The sequence below is a fragment of the Myotis yumanensis genome, unplaced genomic scaffold (genome assembly GCF_028538775.1).
Source record: "Myotis yumanensis isolate MYYU_CA2020_CCGP unplaced genomic scaffold, mMyoYum1.0.hap1 SCAF_2, whole genome shotgun sequence".
NCBI classification, from domain to species: Eukaryota; Metazoa; Chordata; class Mammalia; order Chiroptera; family Vespertilionidae; genus Myotis; species Myotis yumanensis.
Window position 1 is genome coordinate 4,156,008 of NW_027223753.1, and position 21,154 is coordinate 4,177,161.

The following is a 21,154-nucleotide window of genomic DNA, read 5'->3' on the forward strand; positions in this document are numbered from 1 at the left end:
TATTTCATTGAATTTCTTCCCGGCAGTAATTTTCTTGGAATGTTGCTGAAGTTTAAATCCAAATCAAAGATGACGGAGGGTATAGAGCAGTGGTTCTCAACCTCGGCTGCACATTAGAATCACCTGGGAATCTTTTTAAAATCCTGATTTCTGGGCCTCATCCTCCGGAAATTCTGTTTCTTTGTTATGGGGTGGGGCCACAACATTAGTAACAAAGAAACAGAATTTCCGAAGGATGGGGCCCAGAAATCAGGATTTTAAAAAGATTCCCAGGTGATTCTAATGTGCAGCCAAGGTTGAGAACCACTGCTCTAGAGGAGACAAATGTTGAGGGAAGGAGACCTGTGTTGGGGTGTGAACACACGGAACTGTGTACAGGTGATGTGCTGTGGAATTGTGTACCTGAAACCTGTGTAATTTTGTTAACCAGTGTCACCCCCAATAAATTCAATAAAAAGGGAAAAAAGATGCCCTCCCAGGTGTCGAGAGCGATCCTAAAGCTGCCATAGCAAAGACGGTGCCAATGGACCAATGAAACAGAAACCAACCCTTGGGCATGTGGAAACTGGATGATTGACAGGCGGTGTGGCAGACCCATGGGGAGGCGATGGGCCATTGGATAAATGACTAAACGGGACTGGACGATGGCCATCCATATACAAAACTCAAAACCGGATCCTTACCTCCAGCATCCACAAGTAACATCCCTGATAGATCAGACTTGAATGCAAAAGACAAACTTAACACTTCTGGAATAGAATGTGAAGAAATATCTTTATGATATTGGGGCAGGGGAGGGTTTCTTTAAATAGAGAACAAAAAAAGTTATCTATATATATAAAAGCCTAAGCAACTGGGATGACCGGACGACTGGACAACCAGCCGGTAGCTGTGACACGCACTGACCACCAGGGGGCAGATGCTCAATGCAGGAGCTGCCCCCTGGTGATCAGTGCACTCCCACAGCCAACCACCTGCGGCTGGCCAACCTCCTGTGGCTAGCCAACCTCCCGCAGTCCCTCCCCCACGGCCAGCTGGCCCCGATTGGCCTCAATCGCTGGCCAGGCCAGGGGGTAGGGAAGGGGGGAGACCCCACTGTGCACGAATTCATGCACCGGGCCTCTAGTAACTATATAAGAAATGAGTTGTAAAAATTTTTTATTCTTTATTGTTTAAAGTACTACCTGAGTCTCCTTTTTCCCCAATTGACCTCAGCCCAACCACCCCCAACCCCCAGCACATGCCCTCACCCCCCACCCCCTACTGTCTGTGTCTATGGGTTATGCTCATATGCATGCATACAAATCCTTTGGTTTATCTCTTACCCCTTCACCCCACACCTTCCTTCATAGGTTCAATGCTTCTATATCTCTGGTTCTATTTTTGTTCATCAGTTTATGTTATTCATTATATTCCACAAATGAGTGTGATCATGTGATATTTATCTTTCTCTGACTGGCTTATTTCGCTTAGCATAATGCTCTCCAGTTCCATCCATGCTGTTGCAAATGGTAAGAATTTCTTCTTTTTTACAGCAGCGTAGTATTCCATTGTGTAGATGTACCACTGTTTTTTAATCCACTCATCTGCTGATGGGCATTTAGGCTGTTTCTAAATCTTAGCTATGGTAAATTGTGCTACTATGAACATAGGGGTGGATATATCCTTTCTGATTGGTGTTTCTGTTTTCTTGGGATATATTCCCAGAAGTGGGATCACTGGGTCAAATGGCAGTTCCATTTTTAATTTTTTGAGGAAACGCCATACTGTTTGCCACAGTGGCTGCACCAGTCTGCATTCCCACCAGCAGTGCAAGAGGGTTCCTTTTTCTCTGCATCCTCTCCAGCACCTATCGTTTGTTGATTTGTTGATGATAGCCATTCTGACAGGTGTGAGATGGTACCTATTGTCGTTTTGATTTGCATCTCTCGGATGATTAGTGACTTTGAGCATGTTTTCATATGTCTCTTGTCCCTTCTGTATGTCCTCTTTTGAAAATATCTATTTAGTGCCCTGGCTGGTTTGGCTCAGTGGATAGAGTGTCGGCCTGCGGACTGAAAGGTCCCAGGTTTGATTCCAGTCAAGGGCATGTACCTTGGTTTCGGGCACATCCCCAGTAGGAGGCGTGCAGGAGGTAGCTCATCGATGTTTCTAACTCTCTATCCCTCTCCCTTCCTCTCTGTAAAAAATCAATAAAAATATTTTTAAAAAAGAAAGAAAAATATCTATTTAGGTCTGTTGCCCATTTTTTGATTGGATTGTTTATGTTCCTTTTGTTAAGTTGTATGAGTTCCCTATAAATTTTGGAGATTAAACCCTTATCGGAGATAACATTGGCAAATATGTTCTCCCATGCAGTGGGCTTTCTTGTTGTTTTGTGGATGGTTTCTTGTGCTGTGCAGAAGCTTCTTATTTCGATGAAGTTTTTCTCCTCAGTGTCCATTGCCCTAGGAGCTGTATTGGTAAAGATATTGCTGTGACAAATGTCTGCTATTTTGCTGCCTATAGCTTCTCCTAAGATTTTTATGGTTTCCCATCTTACGTTTAAGTCCTTTATCCATTTTGAGTTTATTTTTGTGTCTGGTGTAAATTGGTGGTCTAGTTTCATTTTTTTGCATGTGTCTGTCCAATTTTCCCAACACCATATATTGAAAAGACTGTTTTGACTCCATTGTATGCTCTTGCCTCCTTTGTCAAATACTAATCCTATATAATAATAGCCTAATATGCTAAGTGTCTGGTCGGCCATTTAACCAATCAAAGCGTAATATGCTAATGATATGCTAAGGCCGCTCAACTGCTCACTATGACATGCACTGACCACCAGGGGGCAGACACTCTGACTGGTAGATTAGCTTGCTGCTGGGGTCCGGCAGATTGGGACTGAGTGAGACGGGCCGGACACACCCTGGAGCCCTCACACAGTCTCTCCCTGGCTAGTCAACCTCCCTCGTCTCTCCCTCTCACAATCCGGGACCCCTCGGGGGATGTCAGAGAGCCAGTTTCGCCTGATCCCGCAGGCCAGGCCGAGGGACCCCACTGGTGCACAAATTCGTGCACTGGGCCTCTAGTTGAGCATATGGCTTGGGTCAATTTCTGGATTCTCTGTTTTGTTCCATTGGTCTATATGTCTGTTCTTGTGCCAGTACCAGGCAGTTTTGAGAACAGTGGCTTTGTAAGATAGCTTGATATCTGATATTGTGATCCCTCCAACTTTGTTCTTCTTTCTCAAGATTGCTGCAGCTATTTGGAGTCTTTTTTTTTATTCTATATGAATTTTTGGAGAGTTTGTTCTAGGACTTTGAAATATGCCGTTGGTATTTTAATGGAGATTGCATTGAATCTACAGATTGCTTTGGGTAGTATGGACATTTTAATGATGTTGATTCTACCAATCCAAGAACATGGTATATTCTTCTATTTGTTCATGTCTTCCTCTATCTCTTTTTTCAGTGTCCTATAATCTTCTGAGTACAGGTCCTTTACCTCCTTGTTAAATTTATTCCTAGATCTCTTAATTTTTTTTGTTGCAATGGTAAATGAGATAGTTTTTTTTTAGTTTCTCTTTCTGTGAGTTCATTATTGTGGTATAAAAAAGCCATAGATTTCTGGGTGTTAATTTTGTATCCTGCTACATAGCTGAATTCATTTATTAATTCTAGAATTTTTTATGGAGTCTTTAGGGTTTTCTATGTACAATATCATGTCATCTGTGAATAATAACAATTTTACTTCTTCTTTTCCAATTTGGATGCCTTTTATTTCTTCTTCTTGTCTGATCACTATGGCTAGCACTTCCAGTACTATGTTGAACAGAAGTGGTGCAAGTGGGCATTCCTGTCTTGTTCCTGTTCTTAGGGGAAATGGTTTTAGTTTTTGCCCACTGAGTATGATGTTGGCTGTAGGTTTGTCATATAAGGCTTTTATTATGTTGTGGTATGATCCCTCTATTCCAGTGGTTCACAACTTTCCTAATGTTGCAACCCTTTAATACAGTTCCTCATGTTGTGGTAACCCCCAACCATAAAATTATTTTTGTTGCTACTTCATAGCTGTAATGTTGGTACTGTCATGAATCATAATGTAAATATCTGATATGCAGGATGGTCTTAAGCGACCCCTGTGAAAGGGTTGTTCGACTGCCAAAGGGGTCGCGACCCACAGGTTGAGAACCGCTGCTTTAGCCTTTCTGCATTGCTGGCTGGGTGATGATAAACTCCCTTCGGATTTTTTTTGTCTGTGAAACATGAGTTGTAAATTTAACCAAATTAAGAACTTTCCCTCTTATTACCAGAGAGATACAATTTAAAAGAGAAGAAACAAATCACAAAAAAAGCAGATATTGGTAAGACATATAAGTGGCCAATGGTTATGATCTAGAATATATAAAGAACTTGTAGGAATCAATAAGAAAGAGACAAACAAGTTTTAAAAATGAGCAAAAATATATAAGCAAGCATTTCACCAAGAGGAAGCACAGACGGTATAAAAGGACTTCGATGGCGAGACGCTCATTAGTCATCAAGGTGATGCAGAGTAAGACCTCGGGAGGTGCCTTCCTCCTCCCGCCAGGATTGGAAATTAAGTCTGATGATGCCAGAGGGCAGCGAGGATGGGGATCAGGTGGACACGTACGTGCTGCTGACAAGAGCAGAAACTAGAGCAACTGCTTTGAAAAGCAGCCTGTCACCACGGTCGCCCTTTCATCGCTCAGATGTGTTCTCTGCCCCTCCCCGTGCAAAGGTGACACCTTCTGCCCCCTGGATGCCCAGCTGGGCTGTGTGACTTTCTCTAAAAGTTAGAATCTAGCCAACTGCATAGGAGCGAAGCGTATCCCTTTGCCAGGAGAGCACCCACGTTCCCAGTAGAACCAGCTCTCCTCACCCAGTCCCAGCGGGAAATAGCATGGACCCGGGACCTGAGAGCGAGCCCGCACCGGGCGTGGGAGGCCAGCGGGGAAGGCACCTGTCATCTTGTGTAATCCATAAGGTGTGGGGGGGATTATTTCTTATTTCTGCATAAGTTAGCGTATCCCTCCTGGCATGGGCACTAGTTCATAAAGTTGGAAGTTCATATGCCCTAAATCCAGAAATTTTGCTTAAAGGGGGTTTCCCTAGAGACCCTCCTACACACAAAACACATAAAAGAGCATTCATAGCAACGCCGTTCGTAATCGCAAAAAACCCAGAAACAGCCCACATGTCCTTTGGCAGAAAATCGATTGATAAATTATAGTTTATTTGCAAAAGTATACAAGCAGTCGACATGACTGTCTTCCAGCTACACACCACAACATGAATGAGTCTTATAAATATACTTGTGAATCATTAAGGCAAGTTCCCAAAGTCTACACACAGCACAGAACCATTTTCAGAAACCTCAAAAACAAATAAGACGAAATAAAACTGTTTAGAGTGGATAATGACATAATAAATGATTTTTGTTTTTTTTAAAGTAAGGCTGATAGAACCAACATTCCTGAGAGAGGTTGCTCGGAGTGGGTCGGGAAGGTAGGCAGAAGGCCAGGGAGAGAAGCAGCCCACAGACGGGTGCTCTGACCTTGACTGTGACCTTATACAGGGCCAGACCCTAAATGCTTTTTGTTTTGTTTTTTGCTTTGTGGGCCATCGAGTCCCTTGTCTCAACTGCCCACCTCGGCTATTGCCGTGCAGAGGTGCCTTGGGCAGTAAGTAAACAATGAGTGTGGTTGTGTGTTCCAATAAAACTTCAATTACAGCCCAGCCGGTGTGGCTCAGCGGTTGAGCACTGACCTATGAACCAGGAGGTCACAGTTCGATTCCCAGTCGGGGCACATGCCCGGGGTTGTGGGCTCGATCCCCAGCAGGGGGCGTGCAGGAGGCAACCCATCAATGATTCTCTGTTATCACTGATGTTCTCTCTCTCCCTCTCCCTTCCTCTCTGAAATCAATAAAATATATATTTTTAAAAACTTCAGTTACAGACTGGGAAATTTGAGTCTCATATAACTTTACAGGTCATGAGATTTTATTCTTCTTTTGATATTAAAAACCATGTGAAAACTCTTGGTAGCTCCTGAGCCATATAATGGCCCGTGTCTCAGATTCGGCCCAGGGGAGCGAGGCCACCCTGCCCCAGCTCTCTGCTTGGGCTCCTGGGGCTTCATCCAGTGACCATGTTTCATTTATTAGTTTATGTGTATAAAACATTACCTTTAACGTTTTTAAGAATAAAATAAAGTGTCAGCCTGGCTCAGAGGGGGTAGGACAAAGGCAGAAAGGTGAGGGTGGAGGGGCACAGCCCTGAGGGACACTGGAAATCTTCCCAAGACTCGTCCCCAACCTGGACTCTGTCTTCCTTCCCCAGCCCTGGAGGAGGCCACTGCTGGGTGACTGGACTGACGGAAACCTTGGTCGGGATATTTCCTGCATCTATGGCTTACAATCATATGTCATATCACACACACACACACACACACACACAGAGACACACACACACACACACCCTGAATGATATTAGCTGGACCATTTGTCTACATGATTGAATTTAAAATATAATTCTCTTTGAATTAAAAAAAAAAGCCCTAGCCCCATGGTAGGCAAACTATGGCTCGAGAGCCACATGGGGCTCTTTGCCCCCTTGAGTGTGGCTCTTCCACAAAATACCATGTGTGGGCACGCACGTACAGTGCGATTGAAACTTCGTGGCCCATGCGCAGAAGTTGATATTTTGTGGAAGAGCCAGTATTTTGTGGAAGAGCAACATTCAAGGGGTCAAAGAGCCGCATGTGGCTCACAGAGCCGCGGTTTGCCGAGCCGCAGTTTGCCGTCCACTGCCCTAGCCTATTTGGCTCAGTGGATAGAGCGGTGGCCTGCGGACCAGAGGGTCCTGGGTTCAATTCCGGGCAAGGGCATGTACCTCGGTTGCAGGCTCCTCCCCGGCCCCAGCCCTGGTCGGGGCGCATGCAGGAGGCAACCCATCAATGTGTTTCTCTCACATCGATGTTTCTCTCTCTTTCCCTCTCTCTTCCACTCTCTCTAAAGATCAATGGGAACATATCCTTGAGTGAGGATTAAAAAACAAAACAAAAACCTAACCCTATCCTGTCCGGTACCGTCTGGAAGATGCCCCTTTGCCACCCGCCTGGTGCCATGCTCGGTGGAAGGGGGTACATTTTAAAGGGACTTGTTGGGGGGACCCTGGGTATTATCTAGGACCGGGTATTTCAAAAGCGAACGCTACGATGGTGGGGCCACTCCTGTTTCTCCTTCGCTTCTTCTCAAACGCATCCCAGCAGCTTTCGGGGTTCCCATTCACAGTGCACCCTCCTCTCCCTCTTCTTCCTCGGGGAACCCGCAGCTGCAGCCGTCCTCCTCTTGGGCGGTTCGCACGGGTTTCAGGAACGCTGGGAGGGAAGTGCAAAGACACGGATCGTTGGTTGTCTGTCGGAATCATTCAACATTCATTTCCTAGGACTCATCCCCGGGGGACAGACTTCTCCAGTAGGAGACGTTCTCCACTTGGATTCGAACCCGCCCACCGACGAGAGGTGATGACGGCAGGCATGCGCCTTCCTCACGATGATTGAGGGTGAGTTTGGTTTTGTTTTCATTTTACCAAATATTTTTATTGGTCCTGAAGGACTATATGCGCTACACAACGGCTAACGTGCTCCTGAGCATGCGTCCCTACTGCAGAAAACTTGTCGTGTCCCAAATATAACTGTGGTCTCGGGGCGGGTTTCTGAAATGGCACATCGGACAGGTTCTTCTGAATGGGGCGCTGTGGCACCCAGGTGTTAGGACGCGCCCCCTCCTTCCGCCTGTTAGTCAGGGAACAGCTGATTGATGCACCAGCTTCCGTGTTTTCTCCCACACACTCGGGTCAAGCAATTGTGTTACTGGTGAGCGGCCTTTACTCCTTCAGATATTTCTACAGCCCGACAGAGCAAAGGCCCGCCCCCACCCAACGTTACATGCTGTTGCTACAAAAAGTAGCCGAAACCCAACAGCTGCACTGTCTCCAAGAATTTATGAAAACCTGGCAAGACATTCACAAATAGCAGTGGGGCGTCATGATGAAACCGGTGTTGCTCTGATACCCAAACCAGACAGATAATAATACTAGAGCCCGGCCGGCGTGGCTCAGTGGCTGAGCATCGACCTATGAACCAGGAGGTCACGGTTCGATTCCCGGTCAGGGCACATGCCCAGGTTGTGGGCTCGATCCCCAGTAGGAAATGTGCAGGAGGCAGCCGATCAATGATTCTCTCTCATCATTGATGTTTCTATCTCTCTCTCCCTTTTCTCTCTGAAATCAATCATATATATATTTTTTTTCTTTTTTTTTAAAAAAAGTTAATACTAGAAAAGAAAACTATACATTCTATTCCTCGGGAATATAGCTACAAAAATTCTTAGCAAAATATTAGCAAGTATAATTCAGCAACTTAGTAAAAGAATTCTAGCCCTAACTGGTTTGGCTCAGTGGCTAGAGTGTCGGCCTGTGGACTGAAGGGTCCCAGGTTCGATTCTGGTCAAGGGCATGTACCTTGGTTGCGGGCACAACCCCAGTAGGGAGTGTGCAGGAGGCAGCTGATTGATGTTTCTCTCTCATCGATGTTTCTAACTCTCTATCCCTCTCCGTTCCTCTCTGTAAAAAATCAATAAAATATATTTTTAAAAAAGAATTCTATACGATGAGCAAGCGGCGTTTATTCCAAGGGTGCCAGGCTGGTTCAATATTCAAAACTGAACCTATGTGATCCATCACCTTAACAGGACAAAGAAGAAAGTCAAATGGTCGTCTCAGGTGATAAAAAGAAAGCGTGACAAGAGTCAACGTTTATTCATGATTCTTAAAAAAATTCTCAAAAACTAGAAATAGAGGAGAAACGCCCTCAACTTCATGGAGAGGACCCACTGGCCCTGGCCAAGCGGCTCGGTGGTTGGAGCATCGCCCTGTGCACCAAAAGGTTTCAGGTTCGATTCGTGGTCCAGGCAGATGCCCAGCTTCCGGCTAGATCCCCAGTCGGCACACATACAGGAGGCAACCAATCAGTGTTTCTCTCTCACATCGATGTTTTTCTCTCTCCCTCTCTTCCCCCCTCTCCTTTCTAAAAAATAATAATAATAATAATAATAATAATACATCCTCAGATGAGTATTTAAGAAAAATAAAAGTCTACAACTCACATCATACTTGTGAAACCTGAATGTTTCCCCCCTAAAATTAGAAGTAAGGCCAAGATGTTCACTCACCAATTTTATCCCACCTGGTACTAGAAGTCCTCGCCAGCCCAGAAAAGGAAATAGAAAGCATACAGATAGAGAAAGAAAAAATAAAGCTTCCCTGTTTGCAGATGACATTATGGTCTACACAGAAAAATCTCAAGAAATCTACAAAATACGCCCACAGCTAATATACGAGTTCCACAAAGTCACAGGCTGCGAAATCAGTCTACAAACATCAACTACGCTCCTGTGTACCAGCGATGGGCAGGTGCAGACCAGCCTTCAGCGCCCATGCCATTTGCAGTTTAAAAAAACTCTAAGACCTAAATGTAGCAAAACATGTGCAGGACTTGGATGCTGAAAACTACAAAGTGATGGTGAAACGGATCGAAGGAAACAGAATAAATGGAGAGACAGACTGTGTTCATGGATCGAAATGCTTCACGTCGTAAAGGTGTCAATTCTCCCCACACGGATGCGCGGGTTTAGCACAGCTGCTCTCGGAGCCCCGCTGACTTTCTGTGGGTGCAGCTAAGATTATCCAAAATCTGTACATGGAAACGCAGAGGAACGGGAATCGCTAAGACGATTTTGAAAAAAGAAGAATAACTCGGGAAGAACCATGCTAACCCCTACCCAACCGTAGACGTCGTATAGCTCTGGCCGCCAGGAGGGCGGTGTTGGCGGAGAGGAAGCACGTGGACCAGTGAACAGGAGGGAGCAGCTGGGACAGCCGACTGGTTTCTGACGCAGCACAGAACAAGTCAACGGGGATGGGTAGTGTTTTCAACCAGTGGTACTGGGGCCAAAACAGCAAAGAAATGCGGATCTGGTCTAAGCCTCTCACGCCTTTATAGCACGTAACGTAAGGTGAGCCCTGCAGTTAAAGGTAAACATCTGGGTGCAGCGTTCCTAGACCCGATTCCACAATGGAAGAAAGACAGTGGGTTTCAACACATGAACAGACTTCTCTGCAAAGCCCCTGGGAGGAGGCGGAAAGGCTGCAGACACAGAAGTGACAGGGGCCTCGGATCTGGGAGAAATGAGGAATTCTCCAATGTCTATAGTCAAACAAGCGAACACGTCCATTGGAGACTGCAAACACCACAAAGGAACACGTCACTCAAGACGGGTGTGGGAAGATGTTCGAGCCGCAGGGAAAGACAAGGTAAGACCACAGGGCCCTGGCTGGTGTGGCTCAGTGGACAGAGTGTCGGCCTGCGAACTGAAAGGTCCCGGGTTTGATACCCGGTCAAGGGCACATGCCCGGGTTGTGGGCTCAATCCCCAGTGTGGGGCCTGGAGGAGGCAGCCTATCAATGATTCTCGCTCATCATTTATGTTTCTTTCTCTCTCTCTCCCTTCCTCTCTGAAATTAAAAATATATATATATTTAAAAAGAGAGAGAGAGAGAAAAGGAGTGGTAAAATAAATAAATAAATAAATAAATAAATAAATAAATAAATAACAGGCCTCAGGAAGCGGTCAGTACCACCGATCGGAGAGCTGACAGGAGAAACCCCGCCGGGCAGGTGTCGGCCAGGGAGAGAGAAACGGGAATCCTGCGCTGCTGGGGGTCCCCCGGCTCCGCTCTCTGGGAAACAGCTTGCTGGTTTCTATGAAACTGAACGTCCACTTACCGTACGACCAGCGACTGCACTCCCGGGCGTCTGTCTCAGAGATGTGAAAACGCATGTCCATGCAAAACCCGCACAGCACTTCAAGGCAGCTTTCCATGCAATAGCCGAAAGCTGGGACGGCCAGGTGCCTCTCCGGGGGCGAGTGGTGAAGCACACTGGTCCACGCACAGCATGCCGTGGGGCACCAGGCAGCCGTCAAAGGGAGTGAGTGACAGAAGCACCACGCGGCTGGACCTCAGGGGCGTTAAGTTGAGTGAAAAAGTCCATCGCAAAAGGCTGTGTATTCCCGACCCATTTCTATGTTGTGTGATTCCACGTGCATAACATTCGCAAAGAGACTAATTGTAAAGATAGAACACGGGTTCGAGGTTGCCGGGGTTAGGGGGTAGGGGCGACGGGGTGGGGGTGGCTGTGAAGGCCGGGCAGAGGGAGATCTTTGTGCTCAGGGAATAGTTCTGTGGTTTTTTATGTTTTTTTTAAAAAATATATGCTTATTGATTTCAGAGAGGAAGGGAGAGGGAGAGAGAGAGAAACATCAATGATGAGAGAGAATCATGGATTGGCTGCCTCCTGCAAGCCCCACACTAGGGATCAGAGGTCAACCCTCAGCCACTGAGCCACGCCGGCTGGGCGAGTTGTGTGTTTTGATTGCACTGGTGGCTATACCAGTCTACACAAGTGATCAAATGACATCCGAGTACATACACGCAGCCCGGGCGGGGTGGCTGGGTTGGTTGGAGCATCACCCTGTTCACCAATAGGCCGTGGGTTCCATTCCCGGTCGGGGCACCTAACTAGGTTGCCGGTCCCATCTGTGGCCGGGACACGTAGGGGAGCCAACCGATTGACGTTTCTCTCTCACGTCAATGTTTCCCCCTCTCTCCCTTTCTCTCTCTCTAAAAAATCAATAAAAACATATCCTCAGGTGAGGATTTAAAAGACGAAACAAGTATCCACACACAAGGCACCACGGCCCCTTGCCCGGCCTGACCTCGTGCTGTGGTTACATCGAACGCGACCCATGACTTCCCTGCTCACAACTTCCTGTGAACCTGCAGTTATTTCAAAATAGAACATTTCTAAAAATAACCGAAAGCTTTCAAAAAACGGAATACGGTTCCATTGCAACGCACTCATTACTCATAAGTACGTTTGAAAACCATTGAATACAGGACTGTGTCGCTCGGTGGGCAAAGGTGGAAAGATTCGTTCTTTCTGTGAGAGGTTTCAGTGAGAGCTGAGAGTTTTAAATCAAAGGTGTGGACCTCAGAAAGAGAAGCCGGAGCAAACCGCAGGGTGGGGGGGCGGGTGCCGGCAGCCCACGCGCGGCCCGCGGAGGCCTCCGCACGGCAATGAGACAAGGACGGGCCCCCCAACAGGAAGGTGCTCGAAGGACTTGGGGGGCTCTTCTCAGAGGAGAAATCCCAGTGGCCGACATCACATGAAAAAAGTCCCATCTCACGAGAAATCGGGGAAATGCAAATTAAAACCACGGTGAACTCTATCCGCCCACCAGAGAGAGGAAAGAGGTGCCAAGGTTAGCGAGGATGGGGGCAGCGGGCGCTGTCCTCCACTGCTGGGCGCGTGTGAACGGCCCTGCCGTTCTGGAAAACAGAAGGAGCCAGCAATTCTCTCTCTAGAGCAGTGGTTCTCAACCTTCTGGCCCTTTAAATACAGTTCCTCGTGTTGTGACCCAACCATCAAATTATTTTCATTGCTACTCCATCACTGTAATGTTGCTACTGTTATGAATCGTCATGTAAATATCTGATATGCAGGATGGTCTTAGGCGACCCCTGTGAAAGGGTCGTTCGACCGCCAAAGGGGTCGTGACCCACAGGTTGAGAACCGCTGCTCTAGATTAAAACAACAGCAACACAGAAACCCACGCCACGTGCGCTGAGAAAATAGACAGAAACGTTGGGACCCCATTGTCTGGAATTGACCCAGGTGCCCGTCCGCATTTGAAGGGATCAAACGGACGGTGAGGTCGTCACTCAACACAAGAGCATCCGGCAATAGAACTCAACGAAGGTAAACGCGGCCTGGATGGATCCTCACGACACAACGCTGCCTGAAAGAAGGCGGATTCGGAATCGATACAGGGAATACGGAACGGACACCGGCCACCTCCCTCGGAGGTGACAAGTTCACAGACGGCCTAGCAAGCCTGTGCTGCTCCAGAGCAAAGCTATAAAGACGAGCAAGGAAGCGGCTGCCGTGACTTGCAGCCGAGGTTGGCACTGGTGGGAGGGGGGGGTTTCGTCTGCAAGGACAGGCAGGGCCTGGGCCGGGGGGGGGGGGGGGGGGGGGGGGCCCTGCTTCCCCGCCGGCTGGGTGATGCAGGCGTTCACGCTACAACAAGCGGTTAAGCTGTATTTTCCCCGTGTGCTCTATTGCTCGATGTAAAAAGTTTTGTATCGTTTTCAAAATGCCCTTTAGACAAATGGGTGTCGTGCATCTTTAGATAAGACTTTGATGACACTGTCCCTCCCAAACCTGGAACATTCTGGGTTACAGCGCCCGCCGTCCTCTCGGGCCACTCCCCCCTCCGCCGAATCCCTCCTGCCAAATCTAGCCTGCATCTCTGGTTCTGTCCTCTCTGAAGACAAACTCCAGGCCCCATCTATAAACTTTAAAAGAAATTATTAATATTTTCTAATTGATTTGAGAGAGAGAGAGAAAGGGAGAGGGAGAGAGAAACACGGATGAGAGAGACACATCGATTGGCTGCCTCCTGCACGCCCCCTACCTGGGACTGAGCCTGAAACCTGGGCGTGTGCGCTTACCGGGAATCGAATCAGGGACCTCATGGTGCCTGGGACGATGCTCAATCCACTGAGCCACACCGGCCGGGCTATGCCTTTTTTTGAATAAATACTAAGCCGTTCCATTTAGTGAGTGCTGGCTCTTGCCAAGTTCCATATAGAAATAGTCTCTTAGTTCAGTGCAGGAAAGTTTCTCACGTCATCCATACTGCTGACGTCAGAGTCCTTCTCATTCAACCCGCAAGGACCCTCCAAGGGCTCTGTCCCTCCTGACCTCGCAGGGCTGCCTCGGGTTAAGGTCATTGCCAGCCCGGGGGGCAGGGCTGAGGGGGCAAAGGTTACTTTCTGATTCCTCCTGGCAGGTGCCCTGTGTGCACAGCTGTGCACACATACACGCTCACACAGTCACCCGGGACTGCACATACTTACACCGTCACTCTGCTAGGGCCCTGGGATGACGTTCTGCTCTTGCCCGCTCCTCCCCTCCGCACTGCTGACATCTGGGCCCGGGTAGCTCTGAGCTGTGGGGCCCACCTGAGCCCTCACTGACCACCCACTAGATGCCAGCACATCCCCCCACCCCTCCCCCCCAGGAGGTGAAGCCCACACCGCCGGCGCTGATCACCACGGGCTGTTCCAACCCGTTTCTAGAACTTGATCCCCTCTTTCCTTCCTCCCGGAAAAAGCCTCCCTCGCCTCGGGGCTCCTATCTGACCCACGTGGGTTCGCTTACGCTGCTTGAGGATGGACAGGAGTTTCCGCCGGCTCTGCTCTGTCGCCGAGAACAGCAGTGCCAGCAGGAGCAGCAGGGCCAGGGCCGCGGCCGACGCCAGCGCCAGGAGGAAGAGGCTGAGGAGGGGCCGGGGACCTGCGGGCAGGGCCAAGGAGAGAGCACGGCCGTGTCATCTCTGAGTTTACTCACGTTCCTGTTCGCGGTGGCAAACCCCTCGTCGTGGGAAGCAGGTCCGGGGCATCCAACCAGCTGACTTGGTAAATTTGCCCGCGTGTTAAGAAAAAAAAAATTTCTTTTTAAACAACTTGCCCGGTCGGTAGGCTCAGTGGTTGAGCGTCGACCTATGAACCAGGAGGTCAGGGTTCAATTCCCGGTCTGGGCACAGTCCCAGGTTTGGGCTCGATCCCCAGTGTGGGGTGTGCAGGAGGCAGCCGATCCATGATTCTCTCTCATCACTGATGTTTCCCTCTCTCTCTCTCTCTCTCTCTCTCTCTCTCTCTGCTTACCCGTGTGTGTCTCAGACTGAGGCCGGCTGAGGGGAGCGTGCTGGTGCCCGTTGTGGGCAGAGCTGGGACCTGCGGTGGGTCGGATCCCCGTGGGAAGGGCCACCATCCAGTCACATGGACACGAGGGCGACAGACCAGCTACATACCTGGCTCCGGCGCGGGCGCGGGGGTGGGCGAGGGGGCGGAGGGCGCGCCTGGGGAGGGGTCCGCCGAGCGGGGCCCGCACACCGCGTCTCTCTCCTTCGTCCCGTTCACCAGCACGGCCTTCCCGGCCCGGGCGCAGCTGGGGCCAATGGAGAGAGTCCCGGTCAGTAACTCAGGTCCAGATCGTGCCAATGAGACACACCGCCCTCCCCACCCCATCAAGCCGCCTCTCACAAAGACGTGTGAGTCTGGGTTCATGGAGATTTTTTAAAAATATGTTTTTATTGATCAGAGAGAGTGAGAGAGGGAGAGAGAGAGAGAGAGAGACATAAATGTGAGAGGGAAACATCCATGGCTGCCTCCTGCGTGCCCCTGACGGGACATTGAGCCCACAACCCAGGCCTGTGCCCGGACCGGGAATCGAACCTGTGGCCTTTCCGCGCACACGATGATGCCCAACCAACTGAGCCACACTGGCCAGGGCCATGCCAGGTGTTGGAGGGGAGCACGCACGCGTGGACATCACTCCCCGTGCAGGGCACTGCCCACGGGAAGGCGTGCTGATTGGCGAGGGAGGGTACGAGGCAGCGAGAGACGGGAAGGACCCAGAAGGGACGGGGCGGGCAGGGGCTGGCGGGCAACTCTGACCTGGAGGCTCGGCTTCATCTCCCGGGAAAATGCCCGCTTTGCAGAGCCAGGCGCCCCTCCCTGTGCCGTTCCCGCCCTGCCTGGTGGGACGGTGTTCTGTGCCTACACTCGGTCGATTTCAAAAAGCTCAGTGAGTCCGGCCGGTGTGGCTCAGTGGTGGAGTGTCAACCTGGGAGCCAGGAGGTCACGGTTCGATTCCCAGTCAGGGCACATTCCCGGTTACGGGCTCCATCCCCACCAGGGGGCGTGCGGGAGGCAGCCGATGGATGTTTTGATGTTTCTTTCTCATGGGTGTTTCTATCTCTGGCTCCCTTCCTCTCTCTCTATCGTCAATAAAAACTTCCTTTTTCAAAACTTCCAGGATAACATTCTTTGTCTTTAAGAAAATTAGCCCGGGCTCCTCGTTGCGTGAGCAAAGGGGAGTTATACGTACTCCGTCCACGGTCGGCAGGTGCCCCGTTTCTGATCGTTAAATGTCCCCGGGTCACAGTCTTTGCAGCCTGGCATAGAAAGTATAAAAAGCAAAAATCAGAAAGGAAGGCTCTCCATCGTTTCGTAACTTTCCCTGCGATGGCCATACTCCATAGTAAAGCCGTGAACTTCAGGCAATCTACACAGATTGCTCAAGGATTCTTGAGACCAAACCCTGAGACGAATCAACGTATGAAGCTCCCGGTCCTGGTGAATAACAAATGGGCTTTCAAATAGTTGGTAAATATCCTGTATTTGACGCAGCGGTTCATTGCTTGTAGCTTTAAGGGTCTACAAATGTACGCTTGGTTTTACATTCCAAAGGCCCAGCCTGCGCCTGCTGCATGCTATCTTTATTTTGGCTTATTAAGAGTGTGGGATTTTTTTTTCAATTTAATTGAATTTATTGGAGTGAGCTTGGTTAATAAAATTGTATAGGTTTCAAGTGTATAATCCTATATAATGAAAGCCTAATATGCTAAGTCTCCAGTCAGTCGGTCGGCCATTCAACCAATCCAAGCGTAATATACTAATGATAATCTAAGGCCACTCAACTGCTTGCTATGACATGCACTGACCACCAGGGGGCAGACAGTCGACCGGACAACCAGTCACTATGACGTGCACTGACCACCAGGGGGCAGATGCTCCTACCGGTAGGTTAGCTTGCTGCTGGGGTCCAGCCGATCGAGACTGAGCGAGACAGGCCGGACACGCCCTGGAGGTCTCCCACGGTCCCTCCCACGGTGCACCACTGGGGTCCTTCGGCCTGGCCTGCACCCTCTCACAATCTGGGACCCCTCGGGGGATGTCGGAGAGCCGGTTTTGGCCCGATCCTGCAGGCCAGGCCGAGGGACCCCACTAGTGCATGAATTCCCCCTCCCCCACCCCCTTTCCCTCTGGTCATCACCATACCATTGTCTGATTATGAGGTTTGTTTTGCTTAATCCCTCCACCTTGTTCACCCAGCCCCTCCCTTATTAAGAGATATCATGCTGTATGCTATTAGCTTGTGAAATCGCCACAGTGAATCTGTGCTAAGTACATTTTTAAAAGACACACACACACACAAGAAAAGACCAAGACCCAGGTTTGACGACAAACTTGCACTAGATGGCTGATCAGCACACGCACCGTGGTCCGTTACTTCTTGACCTTGCCCGCAGTCCTGCTCACACATGGCGCACCCGGCCCCTCGGCAGTGGAACCCCGGGACGCACTCGCACTCGGCGTCGCTGGTGGGGGAGCACCCCTTCTTAGTCCTGAAAACACCTGCAAGGCCCCCCCGTGTCACATCACACCGGACGCCCGAGACCAGGAAGCACATTTACGTTCTGCAATAAGACCCAGGCTCACTCTGCTTCAAATGTTCCCAAATGCCCTGGCCGGTGTGGCTCAGTGGATAGAGCGTCAGCCTGCAGACTGATGGGTCCCGGGTTCGATTCCGGTCAAGAGCACATGCCCGAGTTTGGGGCTCAGTCCCCAATGGGAAGCGTGCAGGAGGCAGCTGATGAACGATTTTCTCTCATCTTTGATGCTTCTCTCTCTCTCTCTCTCTCTCTCTCTCTCTCTCTTTCTCCTTTCCTCTCTGAAATCTATATATATCTATATATCTATATATCTATATATATCTATATAATCTTTTTAAAATGTTCCCAATGATCTTAAAGGATCAAGTGCACTTTTGAATCCCAATAGAAGACATTTTTACATTTTGCTGATGAAAATGTTCTCTCTGGTCAAATGAGTGTTTCCTCTGACATTTAAAAAGCTCAGTCCACACGTCATTGCGGTGACAGTGAATTATTTTCCTGGGCCTGCCTATGGGCAGGGGACCCGCCCTCGGACCCCGACCTTTGGGAGGCCAGTCCCCTAGGGAATACATCTGGGGCCCCCGCCCCCCGCCCGTCTCCGAGTGAAGCCGTCCCCGGGGTCCTACCTTCGCAGCGCCGGCACAGGTTGCAGGCCTCCTGTCCAGGGCCGCGGGAGAAGCTATCGGAGGGACAGGGCATGCAGGTCGGAGTCTTGGTTTTCCCACAGAAAGTACCTGAGCGGGCAGAGCACAGCTGTACGTGTTTGACAATGGTTACCGTCGCCGGACGCGTTGTGATGTTCACAAGAAAACTAGAATCTGAAACACTAATTCGTTTCCCAGGTGCCACAGTGATAGGCTTTATTTTGCTGATGGGCTTCTTAAAAGTATACATGTGGGGGGCCCTAGCTGGTGTGGCTCAGTGGATAGAGCATCGGCCTGTGGACCGAAGGGTCCCGGGTTCAATTCCAGTCAAGGGCACATGACAGGGTTGTGGGCTCGATCCCCAGTAGGGGGCGTGCAGGAGGCAGCCAATCAATGATTCTCTCTCATCACTGATGTTTCTGTCTGTCTCCCTCTCCCTTCCTCTCTGAAATCAATAAAAATATATATTTTTTAAAAGTCTACATGTGGGCCCTGGCCCAGTGGCTCAGTTGGCTGGAGTATCAGCCCAGACCCTGAAAGGCTGCAGGTCCCACAGATGTTCCCCCCGCCCCCCCCTTCCGTTCTCCCTAAAATCAATAAAAACATAGCCTCGAGTGAGGATTAAAAAAACATTTTTAAGTACAAATTTGCAAGATTGCCCTCAACATAATCACAGAAATAAGAATAACAAAGTGTAGGTATTGCAACAAATAAGTCAACAGAAAGAAAATAGTTTCCTTTGTCTATTGAATAAAACAGAATGATTTCTCTGGATTGATCCAGGAGATCAGTATGATAGGGTTCAGGGGGAGATTAACATCCTTAATTGATACCTGTGCCTGCCTTCCCCCCACTCTGCTCCCCCCCCCACACACACAGACACACACACACAGATACACAGACACAGACACACACACAGACACACACACATACACACAGACACACACACAGACACAGACACACACACACACAGACACACACACACAGACACAGACACAGACACACACAGACACACACATACCCCCTCCGCCCGCCTGCCTCCTCCTTGCTCCCTGCTGTGCCCCAGTTGGAGCCAGGGCCTCCCCCACACACTGCCATTCCCTGAGGCTGGCGGGGTGCCTGCCCTCTTGTAACCCTCCTGGGTCCTCCCAGCAGCTCTGTGAACCAGGTTCTCTCGTTACCCCTGGAGGACACTGCGGGGGCAGGTGGCATGGCTTGTGCACACAGCTAAGACGCGCCTCCAAGAAGTGTTTGTGGGTGACCGTGTTAAAGGCCATTCCAGCAGCGCTCCTGGGCCCTGACCCTGCGACCCCCCGCGCCCTGTCTCAGCACCACAAGCACACGGGTCACTGGGTCCTCACCCGCCGGGCAGTCCCTGCAGGAGCCCTGCCCTGGTCGCACTCTCTCCACACTCACGACCAGCAGCACCGCAGCCAGGAGCCGGTAGCGCCCACTTCCCATGGTGAGGTCTGGGTCTTGCACGGAGATGATCAGCAAAGCAGACTCCCGAAGTCTTGGCATTCAAGTCCCGGTTTCCCAAATGCGCCCTGCAACAGGGGCCGGGCGCAGGGATGGGGAGAGCTCTCCTGTCCGGCGCAAGGTTCCCGCCACCGCCATCCAGTCCCACCGGAACGCGGAGTTCCCAGGGAAATCGGGACAGGAAAGGGAGGAAGCTCACAGGACCGTCTCTGCAGGGACCAGCTCTGTGCACGCCTGCCTCGGCCTGAGGGGCCCTGCCCAGCCAGTTCCCCCAAAACACAGAAGTCATCACAGCAGGAACTTTGGGGACTTTCTTGGCTACTTAGGGCCCAGACTTCAACAATGCCAGTTGCCTGCTGCCCCTGGACCCTGAGGCTCTGCCGGGACATCTAACTGTCCAGCTGGACGAGAAGATACTCCGCTATCACCGTTCGTATGAACCGCATGTGGACATTTCCGCCACCAGTTGCTGAAAAGTGGCCATAGCTCCCTGCCCAATGCCCCATCACATGGAAACTTCTAAATTTTTCAATTACACTTGACAGTCAATGTTCTGTTAGTTTCAGGCGTGCAACACCGTGGGTAGACATTCCTACAACTCACAGAGCGATCCCCCCGTAAGTTGGTCCCACCCACCCAGCATCTTACATCGTTATCACAAAGCTGTTGACTATCTTTGCTCTGCTGTGCACACCTTCTTCATAGATGTAGCTGCTCATTTTGAGATTTGAAGCTCACAGCGGAACAAAACCAAGGAGTACAGAGAACATCTCCTTAGAGATTTGTATTTGATCTCTGTTTTATGAGCTATGCAGAGATGATGTGAGCCGTTAGAAGGGGGGAATGTCTAGGAATGTTACCAAGTAAACGGAGCCTCTATCCTCCCCCCAGCCAGCCCCCCTGTCTGCCCGCTCGCTCGGACCAACCTTGAGCTCGCCCGCCCGCCGGCGGGTGAGGAACTTTCCGGGACTTGGTCTTTGGAGCAGCTGCGAGTTGTGAGGAGGAGGGAGGCTGACAGGTTAGACACACACGCTGGAGTGACTCAGCCGGGGCGGGGCCTCGCGGGAAATCCCCGCCCAGCTCTGCGGGGAGCTGGCTGGGTATGTGCTGACCCCAAACCCCTCAAACACAGGCATTTCGAACACTTCTTGGAAGCAGCTCTCTGCTGTAGGTATTTGCAAGGTGACTTTGGTGAAGAGATTTTGTCACTTTCTGTAATTCTTTGAAACGAGAGGGATGAAACCGGCCTCAGAATGAGGACCGGCCCTCGTGCAATGCGCTGCCCCCTCGCCCGAGTCCAGCGGTTCTCAACCTGTGGGTCACGACCTCTTTGGGGGTCGAACGACCCTTTCACAGGGGTCGCCTAAGACCCTCGGAAAACACATATATAATTACATATTGTTTTTGTGATTGATCACTATGCTTTAATTATGTTCAATGTGTAACAATGAAAATACATCCTGCATATCAGATATTTACATGACGATTCATAACAGTAGCAAAATTAGTTATGAAGTAGCAACGAAAATAATTTTATGGTTGGGGGTCACCACCACATGAGGAACTGTATGAAAGGGTCGGGCATGAGGAAGGTTGA

General features: G+C 50.0%; 1 protein-coding gene across 1 annotated transcript; it reads right to left on the minus strand.

Moving 5' to 3' along the window:
* Nucleotides 1-7,237: 7,237 nt before the first annotated feature.
* On the minus strand, nt 7,238-20,540 carry TNFRSF9 (TNF receptor superfamily member 9). The gene is made up of 8 exons (XM_070403053.1): nt 20,484-20,540; nt 19,440-19,625; nt 18,061-18,168; nt 17,256-17,393; nt 16,084-16,150; nt 15,005-15,141; nt 14,353-14,487; nt 7,238-7,384 (listed from the first exon to the last, which is right to left on the minus strand). Exons 2-8 carry the CDS (start codon nt 19,597-19,599, stop codon nt 7,293-7,295), a joined length of 837 nt encoding a protein of 278 aa, XP_070259154.1. The 5' UTR covers nt 19,600-19,625; nt 20,484-20,540; the 3' UTR covers nt 7,238-7,292.
* Between the last annotated feature and the right edge of the window lie 614 nt (nt 20,541-21,154).

What these genes read in the sequence shown, in the direction of transcription:
- TNFRSF9 (XM_070403053.1), bottom strand. Translation starts at nt 19,599, where the DNA reads ATGCCAAGACTTCGGGAGTCTGCTTTGCTGATCATCTCCGTGCAAGAC. An exon ending in ACCTGCCGACCGTGGACGGA is followed by an intron (nt 15,142 to 16,083) that starts GTACGTATAACT and finishes CATTGGCCCCAG; the next exon opens with CTGCGCCCGGGCCGGGAAGG. An exon ending in CGCGCCCGCGCCGGAGCCAG is followed by an intron (nt 14,488 to 15,004) that starts GTATGTAGCTGG and finishes CCCTGCCCGCAG; the next exon opens with GTCCCCGGCCCCTCCTCAGC.